Genomic DNA, 13,128 nt, shown 5'->3' with positions numbered 1-13,128 from the left:
AAGAGTGAAATTGGGTCAGGAACATCGATTTAAATTGTTCCTGGTTTTTTCCTACTATAGCATTTGCAGGTGCCTGGTTCTGGGTACGTTGATAGATATCGTACAGATGATTACTGAAAGCTCTCTTCTGGGCGCTGCTTGGTCTGATTAAGCAGAGTCACTAAGTTCAAGTTTTGGATCCCTAAATGGTTTAGGATCTCGGTCATGAGTGCATCAGCCGCTGTGCCAGGCTGGAGGACAACGTCTGGCAGATTATCAGGGAAGTGGAACAGGCCAAGAGGAGGACTCGTGTTAAGTCTCTCTCTTCCAACTTGGGGCAAACCTCTCCTGAAATTTTCCCACCTCCTATTAACTTCCAGTGGGTCGTCCCCATATTGATGAGCCCAACTCGTGGCTACATGCTGTGGCGTCAGCACCAGATATGGGCCGTGAGTCGGTATGGTTACTGGTGAAATGACCAGGCGCATTACGTCGTAAAGAAGTGGTTACTACGGCTACGATTGGCTCTTGTGTCTCCACGGTATCCCATACTACACTATCGCCCTGGGGATTATACTGACTGCCTTCCTCTTTCCAATCTGTCTCCCCCTTGTCCCCTCCTGCTGTCTCTATTATGGCTCCCTGTCAGATACCAGGGCCGACTGCTCTCCTAACTTACTTTTTAGCCTCGCTATTTCTAGTTGGCACTGGGAGTGATCTGCTTCCCTATGTGGCTTCTTAATTACTTCCCTTAATGCTCCCCTAGCATCTTCTAGCTCTTGCTGGAGCATCAAGTTTTCCAATTTATATTTTTTTTTAACTCTAATTTATTTTCATTTGCTTCAACAACGGCTACTGTGACATTTCAATTTGGGAGACTTTGTTGTTGTAGCAATGAAGCTGCCTGTTCGACCCCTCTTTCTAATGACCTAATACTGTGGTTTAAGTGACCAATTTCTTGTCTTCACAAGTTGGAGGCCACTTTCCTTTTATTGTTTTATACCTTCAATCTCTCTCTCAGTTGAATCTTTTGCACTTGCAATTCTTTTAAATCTTGTATCACTTTGGCCTCCTGCCTCATTAATTCCTCATCTCTCCGGGCACAATAAAATGCGCTGAATGTCACAAGACCGTTTGCCCGTTTTGGCCTAAGCTCTCCTTTATCTACTTTCTCCTGGATAAGTGCCACCAGCTCCCCAAAGGACGCATGTTGACCCTTGCGGAGGTACTGTGCCTGTGCCTTTAACTCTTCTATGTCTTGTATCAGGAACCTTTTGGACAACTTCTCCTGATAAACTAGCTCAACATTTCTTTTTATTGTTGGCTTTCTGTTCATGATCAATCCCTTCATTCTGTGTCTTTTGAATATAACTACTGGTGGGTCCCCACTTACAGTTACAACTATCCAGACGGCTGCTCCTTAAGACGCAACTTCTCCCGATCCGTTTAATCATTTATAAGTTATGCTTCACAACACAGGTTAGAATCGCAACCCCCGAAATTTCCAATTGTTCAAAAGAATCAGTAAAGAGCTGTCTCTCCAGATGCCCGCATTCTCCACCAATTTGTAAGTTCTCTAAATCTCTGGCATTAAATTGCCAGCAGGACTGATTCTTTTATAACAATTCAGAACAGTTTATTAAACACACGCACATGTACATCTATCAGCAGTCGTCAGTTACCCTACCGATCTACTTCGTTACAATAATGATTTATAAAAAGGTGTATGTCACTTTCCTCTGGCTGGCTGGCTGAGCACATGGCTTGCTGTTTCGGTTGGTCTTCAGCAGGAGGTCTGCGTGTGCTCAGGAGAGAAGGAGAAGAGCGAGAAAAATCTTTGGCTTGAGTTCTTGTACCTCTCAAAGTCATTGTTTCTCAGAAAGCCCCAGGATTGGATCTTGGTCCCAGGGCAGTTCCTTATTGGCTCTCCTCACCTATGTGTCTATCTGGAGGCATTCCTTGATTAGGTTAATAGCTTTCCAATTCACACAATACACAAACACCATGCTGGAGGTCTATGAGCTTCCATTTTGAATCTTTCAAAACTGTCTCTTTGTATAGTCTACACTTTCAACATTTATTTTATTACTAAACACTTTTATTCTTACAACGGGAGCGGGGAGTACCGAGGTGGGAACATTCTCGGATCCAGAACCAGGATCTTGGTCCCGCCTCCCATCTGTCGTTGGCACTGGTGGTGCGGAACCTAGGAGTGGAGTGCCGCGCTCCTGGACCACTGGGAGGCCTGTGCCAGCAGTGTTCCTGGCTATCTCCTCCAGGGCCGCCACTATCTGCGGAACATACTCAGTCATGGTGGCCAGCTGTCGGGATGTGCCCCCCAATGCATCGAGGATCTGGTCACCAATGTCTACAGTCCTCTTAGACAACTGTACCATCTCTCCGCTCTCGTGGACCAGACCTGCCACATCCACGAAACCTCTGCGGGGTCGGCGCCATCCTGGGGACAAATGGGGTGTTCTATGGCGAGATGCTTGGGCCCGATCCCTCCAGAGTGGAGGCGGAAATGGCCGGAGGAGCACTAGAAGATGGTCATGGGGTGCAATGCCTTCTGGAGCATGGCGATGCAAGTTCTTCGAAGTCCACGCTCTCATCCGTAGAGAACAGACCCAGTGGATTGACGGGTGAGAATCGGAGCTCCTCAGCACCAGATGTAGGATCATCCGGTGATTCCGGCCCCACATCCCCACCTTCTGGCCTCTGTGGTCTTGCCTGGGACCGCACTGCTGGCTGAGCTGCAAAACACAAATGAGGTTATTAGAGGAGAAGAGGGGGTGCTAAGGTCACAAGGTGATTCCAGCGCTGCACGCAACATATGCACGACAAAAGCACCACCACTCTCCAAATCATCACAGATATCCAATTTCATGACCATCAACACATTCTGCATTGCAATGATTTTTATTAGGCCAGCATTATTTATAGGACAATTTTAGAAATCGTCTATCATATATTATTGTTCGAAATATGAAGTGGGTATGGCATCTATTGACTTTACATCACGCAATGGTGTAAACTTTACTGACGTGGCATTGCTTCGGGGTCTGCAGCTGCTTGCGTGGCCATCTGGGACTGCTTCCCCACGAGTGTGAGCACCCGCTCCTCCATCTCGTTGATATCGCTGGTGACTGGTGGCCCCCCCACCTGTTTGCCTCTGCACGGACCTCATCGTCGATAGCTTCTTCTGTAAAAGGTAACAGGACGACATGGCATGAGATCATTGCTAGGTACTGTCACAGAGACTGATACAACACATAACTGACAGATGTAATCATGATTATTATGATAATTATCATTCTTTACCTAAAGACGTATATCATGAACATAAGAACATAAGAATTAGGAACAGGAGTAGGCCATCTAGCCCCTCGACCCTGCTCCGCCACTCAACAAGATCATGGCTGCTCTGGCCGTGGACTCAGCTCCACTTACCCGCCCGCTCCCCATAACCCTTAATTCCCTTATTGGTTAAAAATCTATCTATCTGTGATTTGAATACATTCAATGAGCTAGCCTCAACTGCTTCCCTGGGCAGAGAATTCCACAGATTCACAACCCTCTGGGAGAAGAAATTCCTTCTCAACTCGGTTTTAAATTGGCTCCCCTGTATTTTGAGGCTGTGCCCCCTAGTTCTAGTCTCCCCGACCAGTGGAAACAACCTCTCTGCCTTTATCTTGTCTATCCCTTTCATTATTTTGAATGTTTCTATAAGATCACCCCTCATCCTTCTGAACTCCCAACGAGTAAAGACCCAGTCTACTCAATCTATCATCATAAGGTAACCCCCTCATCTCCGAAATCAGCCTAGTGAATCGTCTCTGTACCTCCTCCAAAGACAGTATATCCTTCCTTAAGTAAGGTGACCAAAACTGCACGTAGTACTCCAGGTGCGGCCTCACCAATACCCTGTACAGTTGCAGCAGGACCTCCCTGCTTTTGTACTCCATCCCTCTCGCAATGAAGGCCAACATTCCATTCGCCTTGCTGATTACCTGCTGCACCCGCAAACTAACTTTTTGGGATTCATGCACAAAGACCCCCAGGTCCCTTTGCACCGCAGCATGTTGTAATTTCTCCCCATTCAAATAATATTCCCTTTTACTGTTTTTTTTTTTTTTTTCCCCCAAGGTGGATGACCTCACATTTTCCGACATTCTATTCCATCTGCCAAACCTTAGCCCATTCGCTTAACCTATATAAATCTCTTTGCAGCCTCTCTGTGTCCTCTACACAACCCGCTTTCCCACTAATCTTAGTATCATCTGCAAATTTTGTTACACTACACTCTCTCCCCTCTTCCAGGTCATCTATGTATATTGTAAACAGTTGTGGTCCCAGCACCGATCCCTGTGGCACACCACTAACCACCGATTTCCAACCCGAAAAGGACCCATTTATCCCGACTCTCTGCTTTCTGTTAGCCAGCCAATTCTCGATCCATGCTAATACATTTCCTTTGACTCCACGTATCTTTATCTTCTGCAGTAACCTTTTGTGTGGCACCTTATCGAATGCCTTTTGGAAATCTAAATACACCACATCCATCGGTACACCTCTATCCACCATGCTCGTTATATCCTCAAAGAATTCCAGTAAGTTAGTTAAACATGATTTCCCCTTCATGAATCCATGTTGCGTCTGCTTGATTGCACTATTCCGAACTAGATGTCCCGCTATTTCTTCCTCAATGATAGCTTCAAGCATTTTCCCCACTACAGATGTTAAACTAACCGGCCTATAGTTGCCTGCCTTTTGTTTGCCCCTTTTTTTAAACAGAGGCGTTATATTAGCTGCTTTCTAATCCGCTGGTACTTCCCCAGAGTCCAGAGAATTTTGGTAGATTATAACGAATGCATCTGCTATAACTTCCGCCATCTCTTTTAATACCCTGGGATGCATTTCATCAGGACCAGGGGACTTGTCTACCTTGAGACGCATTAGCCTGTCCAGCACAACCCCCCTAGTGATTGTGATTGTCTCAAGGTCCTCCCTTCCCACATTTCCTTGACCAGCAATTTTTGGCATGGTTTTTGTGTCTTCCACTGTGAAGACCGACGCAAAATAATTGTTTACGGTCTCGGCCATTTCCACATTTCCCATTATTAAATCCCCCTTCTCATCTTCTAAGGGACCAACATTTACTTTAGTCACTCTTTTCTGTTTTATATATCGGTAAAAGCTTTTACTATCTGTTTTTATGTTTTGCGCAAGTTTACTTTCGTAATCTATCTTTCCTTTCTTTATTGCTTTCTTTGTCATTCTTTGCTGTCGTTTAAAATTTTCCCAATCTTCTAGTTTCCCACTAACCTTGGCCACCTTATACGCATTGGTTTTTAATTTGATACTCCTTTATTTCCTTGATTATCCACGGCTGGTTATCCCTTCTCTTACCGCCCTTCTTTTTCACTGGAATATATTTTTGTTGAGCACTATGAAAGAGCTCCTTAAAAGTCCTCCACTGTTCCTCAATTGTGCCACCGTTTAGTCTGTGTTCCCAGTCTACTTTAGCCAACTCTGCCCTCATCCCACTGTCGTCCCCTTTGTTTAAGCATAGTATGCTGGCTTTGAGTACAACAGTCCCAGTAAAAGTGAAAGACCTCACATCTGAGTCACTCATGACTCTTACAAATCAAATTATATAAATACATAAGTGCATGTAAGTAAATGTAATACTTACTCTTGCGGATCCAACAAAGTTGTTCCATCATTTGTGGCATTGATTGCCCTCGCTCCTTGTTGGTCGCCGACGAGACCACCTCTGCTATCTCGGCCCATATCGTCTGGTAGGCCTTTGGGGTGGGCTTCCCACGCCCTCCCTGTGTCAAATCACCCCAGCGTGACTCGACCTCCTGCAGGAGGGAGGCATTTGCCTCATTGGAGAACATCCTCGCTCTTTTGCGCCCTCCAATGTGCTCCTCTCCCAGCTCACTGCTCTCGCCAGCGTCAGCCTCCACAGTGTGCTGTGTTGCCTCCTCCTCTTCCTCCATTATAGGCACCAAATTCGGGCAAATACCTGGCTGGTAACAGCTCATTTTTTTTCGCCCAATTTGCTCTAAAGCTCTAAACTTCTCCCTCCTTCCTCCCAAAGCAGCCACACCACACCCACACACGCCTTCACTCCCTCTCAGCTCCCCCTCTCTCATGTGAATGTCATGATGACCCTTGACCTCCTGAATCGCGGGAATCGAGCGTTACCATGCTGTTGCTAAGGACAGCGACACTTTACAGTGGAAGGTCAGAGAGATTTAACGCTACCGCCCATTTCAGATCGCTCGTGGTAGCGTCCAATTTCAAAAAAGGAGACTAGGGGCTTTGAGAATGGGTGACAAGCCGGCGATCTGAAAACCTAATTTTACTGCCAACGCCGGTAATAACGCCCATTTTTGGGCGATCTGCACAAAAGTGTAAAATCTAGCCCCAAGTCTTTCTTTTCTTTCCCCCGACAATGCAATTATCCATTTTTATCTTGTTTCTGTATACAAATCTTTTGTGCTAGCCAATTCTGTGCCTTATGTAATCCAGTAGCCATCTCCTGTAAATAAAAAAAAAAGGAAAGCGATTTCATTTTTAAGAGGGATTGGTTGGGCATTTGATGAGAAAATCAGTTAAGGGATTATAGGCAGTGAACTGTGCATTCAACACTAGGGCAGGCCAAAATAGTCTTTTTTTGGTCTTGTACTTTCCTATGTTACGAAAACATTTTCTTTCACCATATTTTATTTAAGCCAAGCATTAGCAAGGACAGTTGTAGGATATCATCATGAACCCAGTTTGTGTCTATGTTTCACGATACCACCTCACCAAAGGCGGATTATTGTAATGTTTTTGTGCTGGTGTTGTATAGCATTTTTGATTGAAAAGCGTGGATGAAGGGAAGAGTACTGCACCATTTTATGTTTATTTGACATTTTACTATAACTTGGAACTCTAAATGCCCTAAATTCTTCTCTTTCCTTTCCAGGCATGTCTTGATAGGAATCCAGAAGCATTTAAACCGAAGATTGGAAAAGGAAAGGAAGGTGAATCTGATAGACGGCACAGCAAAGGGTGTAACTGTAAGAGGTCAGGGTGTCTGAAGAATTATTGTGAATGCTATGAGGTAAGAATGATTGGGAGATGTTTTGAAACTGAATGCTGTGTTTACTTGACTTCAAAGCAAAGCCAATGTCTTTCACTAGTTAGGCCAAAGCTGGAGTACTGTGTGCAGTTCTGGTCGTCACATTACAGGAAGAATGTGATTGCACCAGAAACCTTGCGGAGGAGATTTACGAGGATGTTACCAGGACTGGAAAACTTTAGTTATGAGGAAAGATTGGATAAGCTGGGTTGTTTTCCTTGGAACAGGGGAGGGGGAAGGGAGATGTAATTGAGGTGTTTAAAATTATGAGGGGCCTAGATAGAGTGGGTAGGAAGGACTTATTTGCAGAGGGGTCAATAACCAGGGGGTGGAGATTTTAAGTAGTTTGTAGGAGGATTAGAGGGGAGATGAGGAAGGATTTCTTCACCCAGAGGGTGGTGGAAGTCTGGAACTCACTGCCTGAAAGGGTGGTAGAGGCAGAAACCTTCTTCACATTTTAAAAGGTACCTGGATGTGCACTTCGAGCTGTAACCTACAGGGCTATGGACCTAGTACGGGAAAGTGGGATTAGGCTGGGTAGCTCTTTTTCGACCGGCACGGACATGATGGGCCAAATGGCTTCTTATGTCATAATTCTCTATGATTCTATGATGTGCCTGAGGTTCCAAATCTCAATCCAGCTCACAAGACGTTATTAGATTAATTATTTTTTAATGAACTTCTATAAATTTGTGAGTTTTCCCCCAATTTTATTTGTCCTCTATTGAAGGTACTGCCTTCTAGGGTTTAATCTGACACCTCTTCAGTACTTTTCCCAAGTGTTATACGTCCTGTATGAGTTTAATGGGGACTATTGACAAATTAATGGGCATTGCAGCTGAGCTGGATCCTAACCTCACCTGATATCTACAAACATGCACATTTCAAAGGATAATGATCAAAGGTAAAACCGCTGACTGATTTTACTTTTTTTAGATCAGGGATGCTTAGGTTAATTGCAGATCTCAATTGGTGCTGAGATCAACTAATTTAACACAGACCAAGCAATCTACATGCATTGAAGAATTGTGGAGGAATTCTAATATCTGTTATGTCTGTCCTTTCCTCTTAGTCTGTGCAAAAAATAAAATGCCATTCAGACTGGCAGTGGACAATATTCCATAGAATCTACAGCACATAAACAATCGATAAAATTATGAGGGGTCTGGATAGAGTAGATAGGAAGGTCCTGATTCCCTTGGCAGCGGGATCAACAACCAGGGGGCATAGATTTAAAGTAATTGGGGGGAGGTTTGAGGGGAAATTTCTTCACCCAGAGGGTGGTGGGAGTCTGGAACTCACTGCCTGAAATGATGATAGAGGCAGAAACCCTCACCACATTTAAAAAATACTTGGCTGTGCATTTAAAGTGCCGTAACCTACAAAGCTACAGACCAAGAACTGGAAAGTGGGATTAGGTTGGATAGCTCTTGGTCAGCCGGCGCGGACACGATGGGCCGAAATGGCCTCCTTCTGTGCTGTAAATTTCTATCATTCTATGATTCGGCCCAACAGATCTATGCTGGCATTTATGATCCACAAAAGCCTCCTCTTATTTATCTTCTAAACCTACCAGCAAATCCTTCTATTCCTTTCTCCCTCATGTACTTATCCAGCACCCCCTTAAATGCAATGCATCTATACTCCTTGTGGTAGTAAGTTACACCTTCTTACCACTCTTTGGGTAAAGAAGTTTCTCCTGAATTCTCAATTGGATTTATTGGTGACTGTCTTAAATTTATGGGCCTTAGTTTAGGTCTACCCTACAAATGGAACCATATCTTCGATGCCGTGGCAATTTCTGCCATCTGAAGTTATCCGTTAGATGCAGGTTTATTTTAAGCAATCTTAGCTTTCACTAATATTGTTGAGGTAACTGCAAATTATCGCAATGCTATTAATACTTCAAGAAAAGTCAGCTTCTAGAATTCCACTCTCAAATCTAAATCATAGATCCCATCCAGTTTTCCAACATGCACAATGGAGGGTGGGAAGGGGAAATAGAAGAGGAGTTTCATCAAATATTCTTCAATTATATATTGAAATTTCATATACAATATTTCTTACATATTTGGAGATTTAGCATTAATGTAGTCAACACTACAAAACAAGATGTCAGGCGGTGCCATTTAATGAAAAGAATGAAAAGTTTCAGTTCAATACCTTTTTGCTGTGAAAATGATTTGCTGAGAAACACTGAAGTTTGATCCTCCAGAAGAAGGCAGTGATTTACAGGCAATCACGGAGTTTGATTTTGATATGGAAACCAATTGAGGATGTCACAAGTTACTAATATCAAGTCCTAGGAGAGAATTATTATATTTTTTACTATTAAAACTGCTTCCACAACTAGAGCCACTATTCAGACAATTTTTCCACGTTAGCATGAGCCTGACCTCAGTGTCTTCTGATCTTGTGTACATTTAAAGGCAAGGATGCAGTAAACCACAGTTGTTAACAATGATTATGGTTTTGCAAAAGTTTCTGGTAAGATTAAATTCTCCAGCAGGGCCATCTTTGCATCTGCCAGTTTGAGTTCAATGTTTCAGTTTTTGAGGAGTCTATTGATATTGTTACTGAGCGTTCAGAATGCCTTTTCTCGAAAGATAATGTGGACGTTTTTGATGTTTATTCAGGGAATAAAATACTGTATCCATCAGATGAAATAAGGACTAGATCCAAACTAGTGTGCAAAGTAGCACTGTGGCTGTCTATGTTCTTTTGTGACATTGGATGGGAAAGCTGGTCAGAACTTCCCTCCCCCCTATCTCTGTTAATATTTGCATTAGCATTGTGTATCTCATATTTAAGAGCAATGCCCCACCCCCCCTTTTAAAAATACACTTAAGGTCCTCCAAGTGTAAAGTTCAATAAAAATTGTCCCTTTGCTAATGGTATTGTTTTTTTTGCAGATCTCCAGCATCCTTTCCACACTGGTTAAATTCTGATTGGATGCTGCAGATAAATGTCTGGGAATGTAAATTTTTGTATTGTTGATTAGGGCAACTAAGTTTTCGCCTCTGTTCCAAATGTTAACAGCATTGAACTTTAAACTGGACTTCTGAGATCCCAGTTTATTCTCGTACATTTTAAAATTAGTTGGGATGAATTATACCTTTTTAATGAAGGAAACCACAGAGGTGATGATAAAGCGCTTTCAACTTCTGTATCCTCAGCAGAAACAATCAGTACCGACTTTATACCATGAGTTAACTGTTGATACTTCATTTTATTGCACCTCACTCCTTTGTGATTCTAGTGCAGACAATATTTTGTTTAAGATTACTGGGTTTGCATAGGATATGTGGCACAGAAACCGGCCCTTCGACCCAACCAGCCCATGATGGTGTTTATCCTCCACTCGAGCTTCCTTCCGTCTTTCCTCATCTAAATCTATCAGCATAACCCTCTATTCCCTTCCCCCTCATATGCTTGTCTAGCCTCCCCTTAAATGCATGTGTGCCATTCGCTTCAACCATTCCCTGTGGTAACTCGTTCCACATTCTCACTACTTTTTGGGTAAAGAAGTTTCTTTTGAATTCCCTATTGGATTTCTTGATTATCTTATATTAATGGCCTCTAGTTGCTCCTCCGCACAAGTGGAAACATTCTCTCTCTCTCCACTCCAACAAAACCTTTCAGAATTTTAAAGACCTTAATTAGGCCACCCCTCAGCCTTTTTTCAAGAGAAAAGAGATCCAGCCTGTTCATCCTTTCCTGATATGTATACCCTCACATTTCTGGTATCATCCTTGTAAATCTTCTATGCACCCTCTCCAGTGCCTGTATATTCTTTGTATAATATGGCGACTAGAACTGTACGCAATACTCTACGTGTGGCCTAACCAAGTTTCGATACAGGTTTGGCATAACTTCCCTATTTTTCAATTGTACCCCTCTTAAAATAAATAAATAAACTCTAGTGCTTGGTTTGCTTTTTTATGGCCTTGCTGACCTGCGTTTCAACTTTGTGATTTGTGTATTTGTCTTCCGAGATTTGTCTTTGTGATTTGTGTATTTGTTCCTCTACCCCACCCAGAGGAACCCTCCAAGTAATGAGTGACCTCCCTATTCTTCCTACCAAAATGTAATACCTCACATTTATCTGTGTTAAACTTCATTTGCCAATTATATGCCTGTTCTGCAAGTTTATTAATATCCTCCTGTAATTTCCAGTCCTCCTCAGTATTGACTATCTCCCTCAAATTTGGTGTCATCTGCAAATTTAGAAATTGTGTTCGATTCCAAGGTTTAACTTGTTAATATAAATTGTGAACAACAGTGGTCCCAGCACTGATCCTTGTGGAATACCACTAGCCACCCTCTGCCACTGTGAATAGCTACTTTTTATTCTTGTCCCCAGATGCTGCATTTCCTGATCTTATTTATTAGTCTATTACGTAGTACCTTATCGAAGGCCTTGTGTCTCATTTAAGGTGGCACAGTTTGACCGTAGGTTTTTTTGTTGATATGGTTGAAATCGTTTGGCAATTATCCTTCCACAATTGAAAATTACTGACGACTTTTGACAATGGAAAATTAGCTCTTTTTCTTTTAAGTGCACGATTGAGTCAGCTCCTTCCACAACTCTTGGAGTAAAACATAATTAACATTAAATCAAGTGCCCCCCGATCTGGGGGACACTCCAGACACTTATACCTGCCCTCTTTTTCAGCTCCTTCCACAGAAGTGAACAATGCACAACAGGTGTACTATATTGATTTGAACGGAGGGTCACTTAGCAAACCTATTGAGTGCAGAGTCCAAGTATTTGATCTCATCTGCGTTATTGTACATGGGCAGACTCGGGGTATTGATTAGCTGGGTGTCATTGTCATAATAAAAATTGCTGTTATGATAAAACTGCTGCCAGTTTCCTCAAATAGCTGTTTGTGAAGAATAATTACCCTCTGGGATTCTAAAGCCATTAGTTTATCTATGTGCTGTTTCTTGATTTCCCTATTTACAAAAGCAAATATATTGTCCCTTTTCGCCTCTCCCCTCCTTGAAAAGCCTTCTTAGAACATATCTTTTCATCAAACTTTTGGGCACCACACTTAATCTCTCCTGGCTCGCATTTTTTTTTCTATATTTCACCGCGTATGTGTGCATGTGTCTGCCTACCCACCGGAGGGAGTATCATTTCAAAGTACTGTCTTGGGGATGGGCTTAATGTAAAACGTTATTCAATATCTTAACTATTAATTCCCTGAGACACGAACACCAGTTTCTCATCAGGAAGGCCATTCTTCCCATCCTAATTTATCCACTCAAAGACCCTACAGTTCTCACCCCCCCCCACCACCGCCTCCCATTGTTGCGTCTAATTATTTCTGAATTAATTTCTGGGTTTTCATCTCCACTATACCTGACAGACAATTAGAAGTGTTGGTCACTTTTTGCATGAAGGAAAACTTCCCAATACAAATCCTAAATTTACATTTCAGTAGTTTGAACCTTCTCTTAGTTTAATTTGAAGTAGTAGTCCAGATTTAGCCTTTTCTATTCCCTTAGCTATCTTGTATGCCTTTATAAGTTTATCTCTAACATGTCTCCTTTCCAGACTGATGAGCCCAAGTCTCCAGTCTTGCTAAATAACTAAGGCTTTCGACTCTCTGGATCTGGTAACTAGTCGGGTGCTACAGGGATCGGTGCTGGGGCCTCAACTATTTACAATCTATATTAACGGACTGAGTATAATGTAGCCAAGTTTGCTGATGATACAAAGATGAGTGGGAAAGCAAGTTGTGAGGAGGACACAACAAATCTGCAAATGGATATAGATTATGGCAGGAAAAATAAAAAAGCAAATTATTATTTAACTGGAGCGAAACTACAAAATGCTGCAGTTCAGTGGGCGTCCTTGTGCATGAGACACAGTTAGTATGTAGGTACAGCAAGTAATCAAGAAGGCAAATGGAATCTTGGCCTTTATTGCAAAGGGGGGTGGAGTATAAAAGCAGGAAAGTCCTGCTACAACTATATAGGGTATTGGTGAGACCACACCTAGAGTA

At 42.7% G+C, this 13,128-nt stretch overlaps 1 protein-coding gene across 6 annotated transcripts in view; it reads left to right on the top strand.

Moving 5' to 3' along the window:
* lin54 (lin-54 DREAM MuvB core complex component) overlaps nucleotides 1–13,128 on the top strand; it is a 143,836-nt gene that overhangs the window by 107,706 nt on the left and 23,002 nt on the right. For all 6 annotated transcript variants that reach the window (XR_011589887.1, XM_070871016.1, XM_070871017.1 and 3 more), the window contains one exon: nucleotides 6,959–7,096. Coding sequence is in view for 5 of the 6 variants with exons in the window: in XM_070871016.1 (XP_070727117.1) it covers nucleotides 6,959–7,096 (138 nt within the window). In the remaining variant the exon portion in view is untranslated. The remainder of the gene's footprint in view (nucleotides 1–6,958; nucleotides 7,097–13,128) is intronic.

This window comes from Pristiophorus japonicus, chromosome 2, assembly GCF_044704955.1.
Source record: "Pristiophorus japonicus isolate sPriJap1 chromosome 2, sPriJap1.hap1, whole genome shotgun sequence".
In the NCBI taxonomy this organism is placed as follows: Eukaryota; Metazoa; Chordata; class Chondrichthyes; family Pristiophoridae; genus Pristiophorus; species Pristiophorus japonicus.
This window is presented reverse-complemented; position numbering and strand designations above follow the sequence as displayed.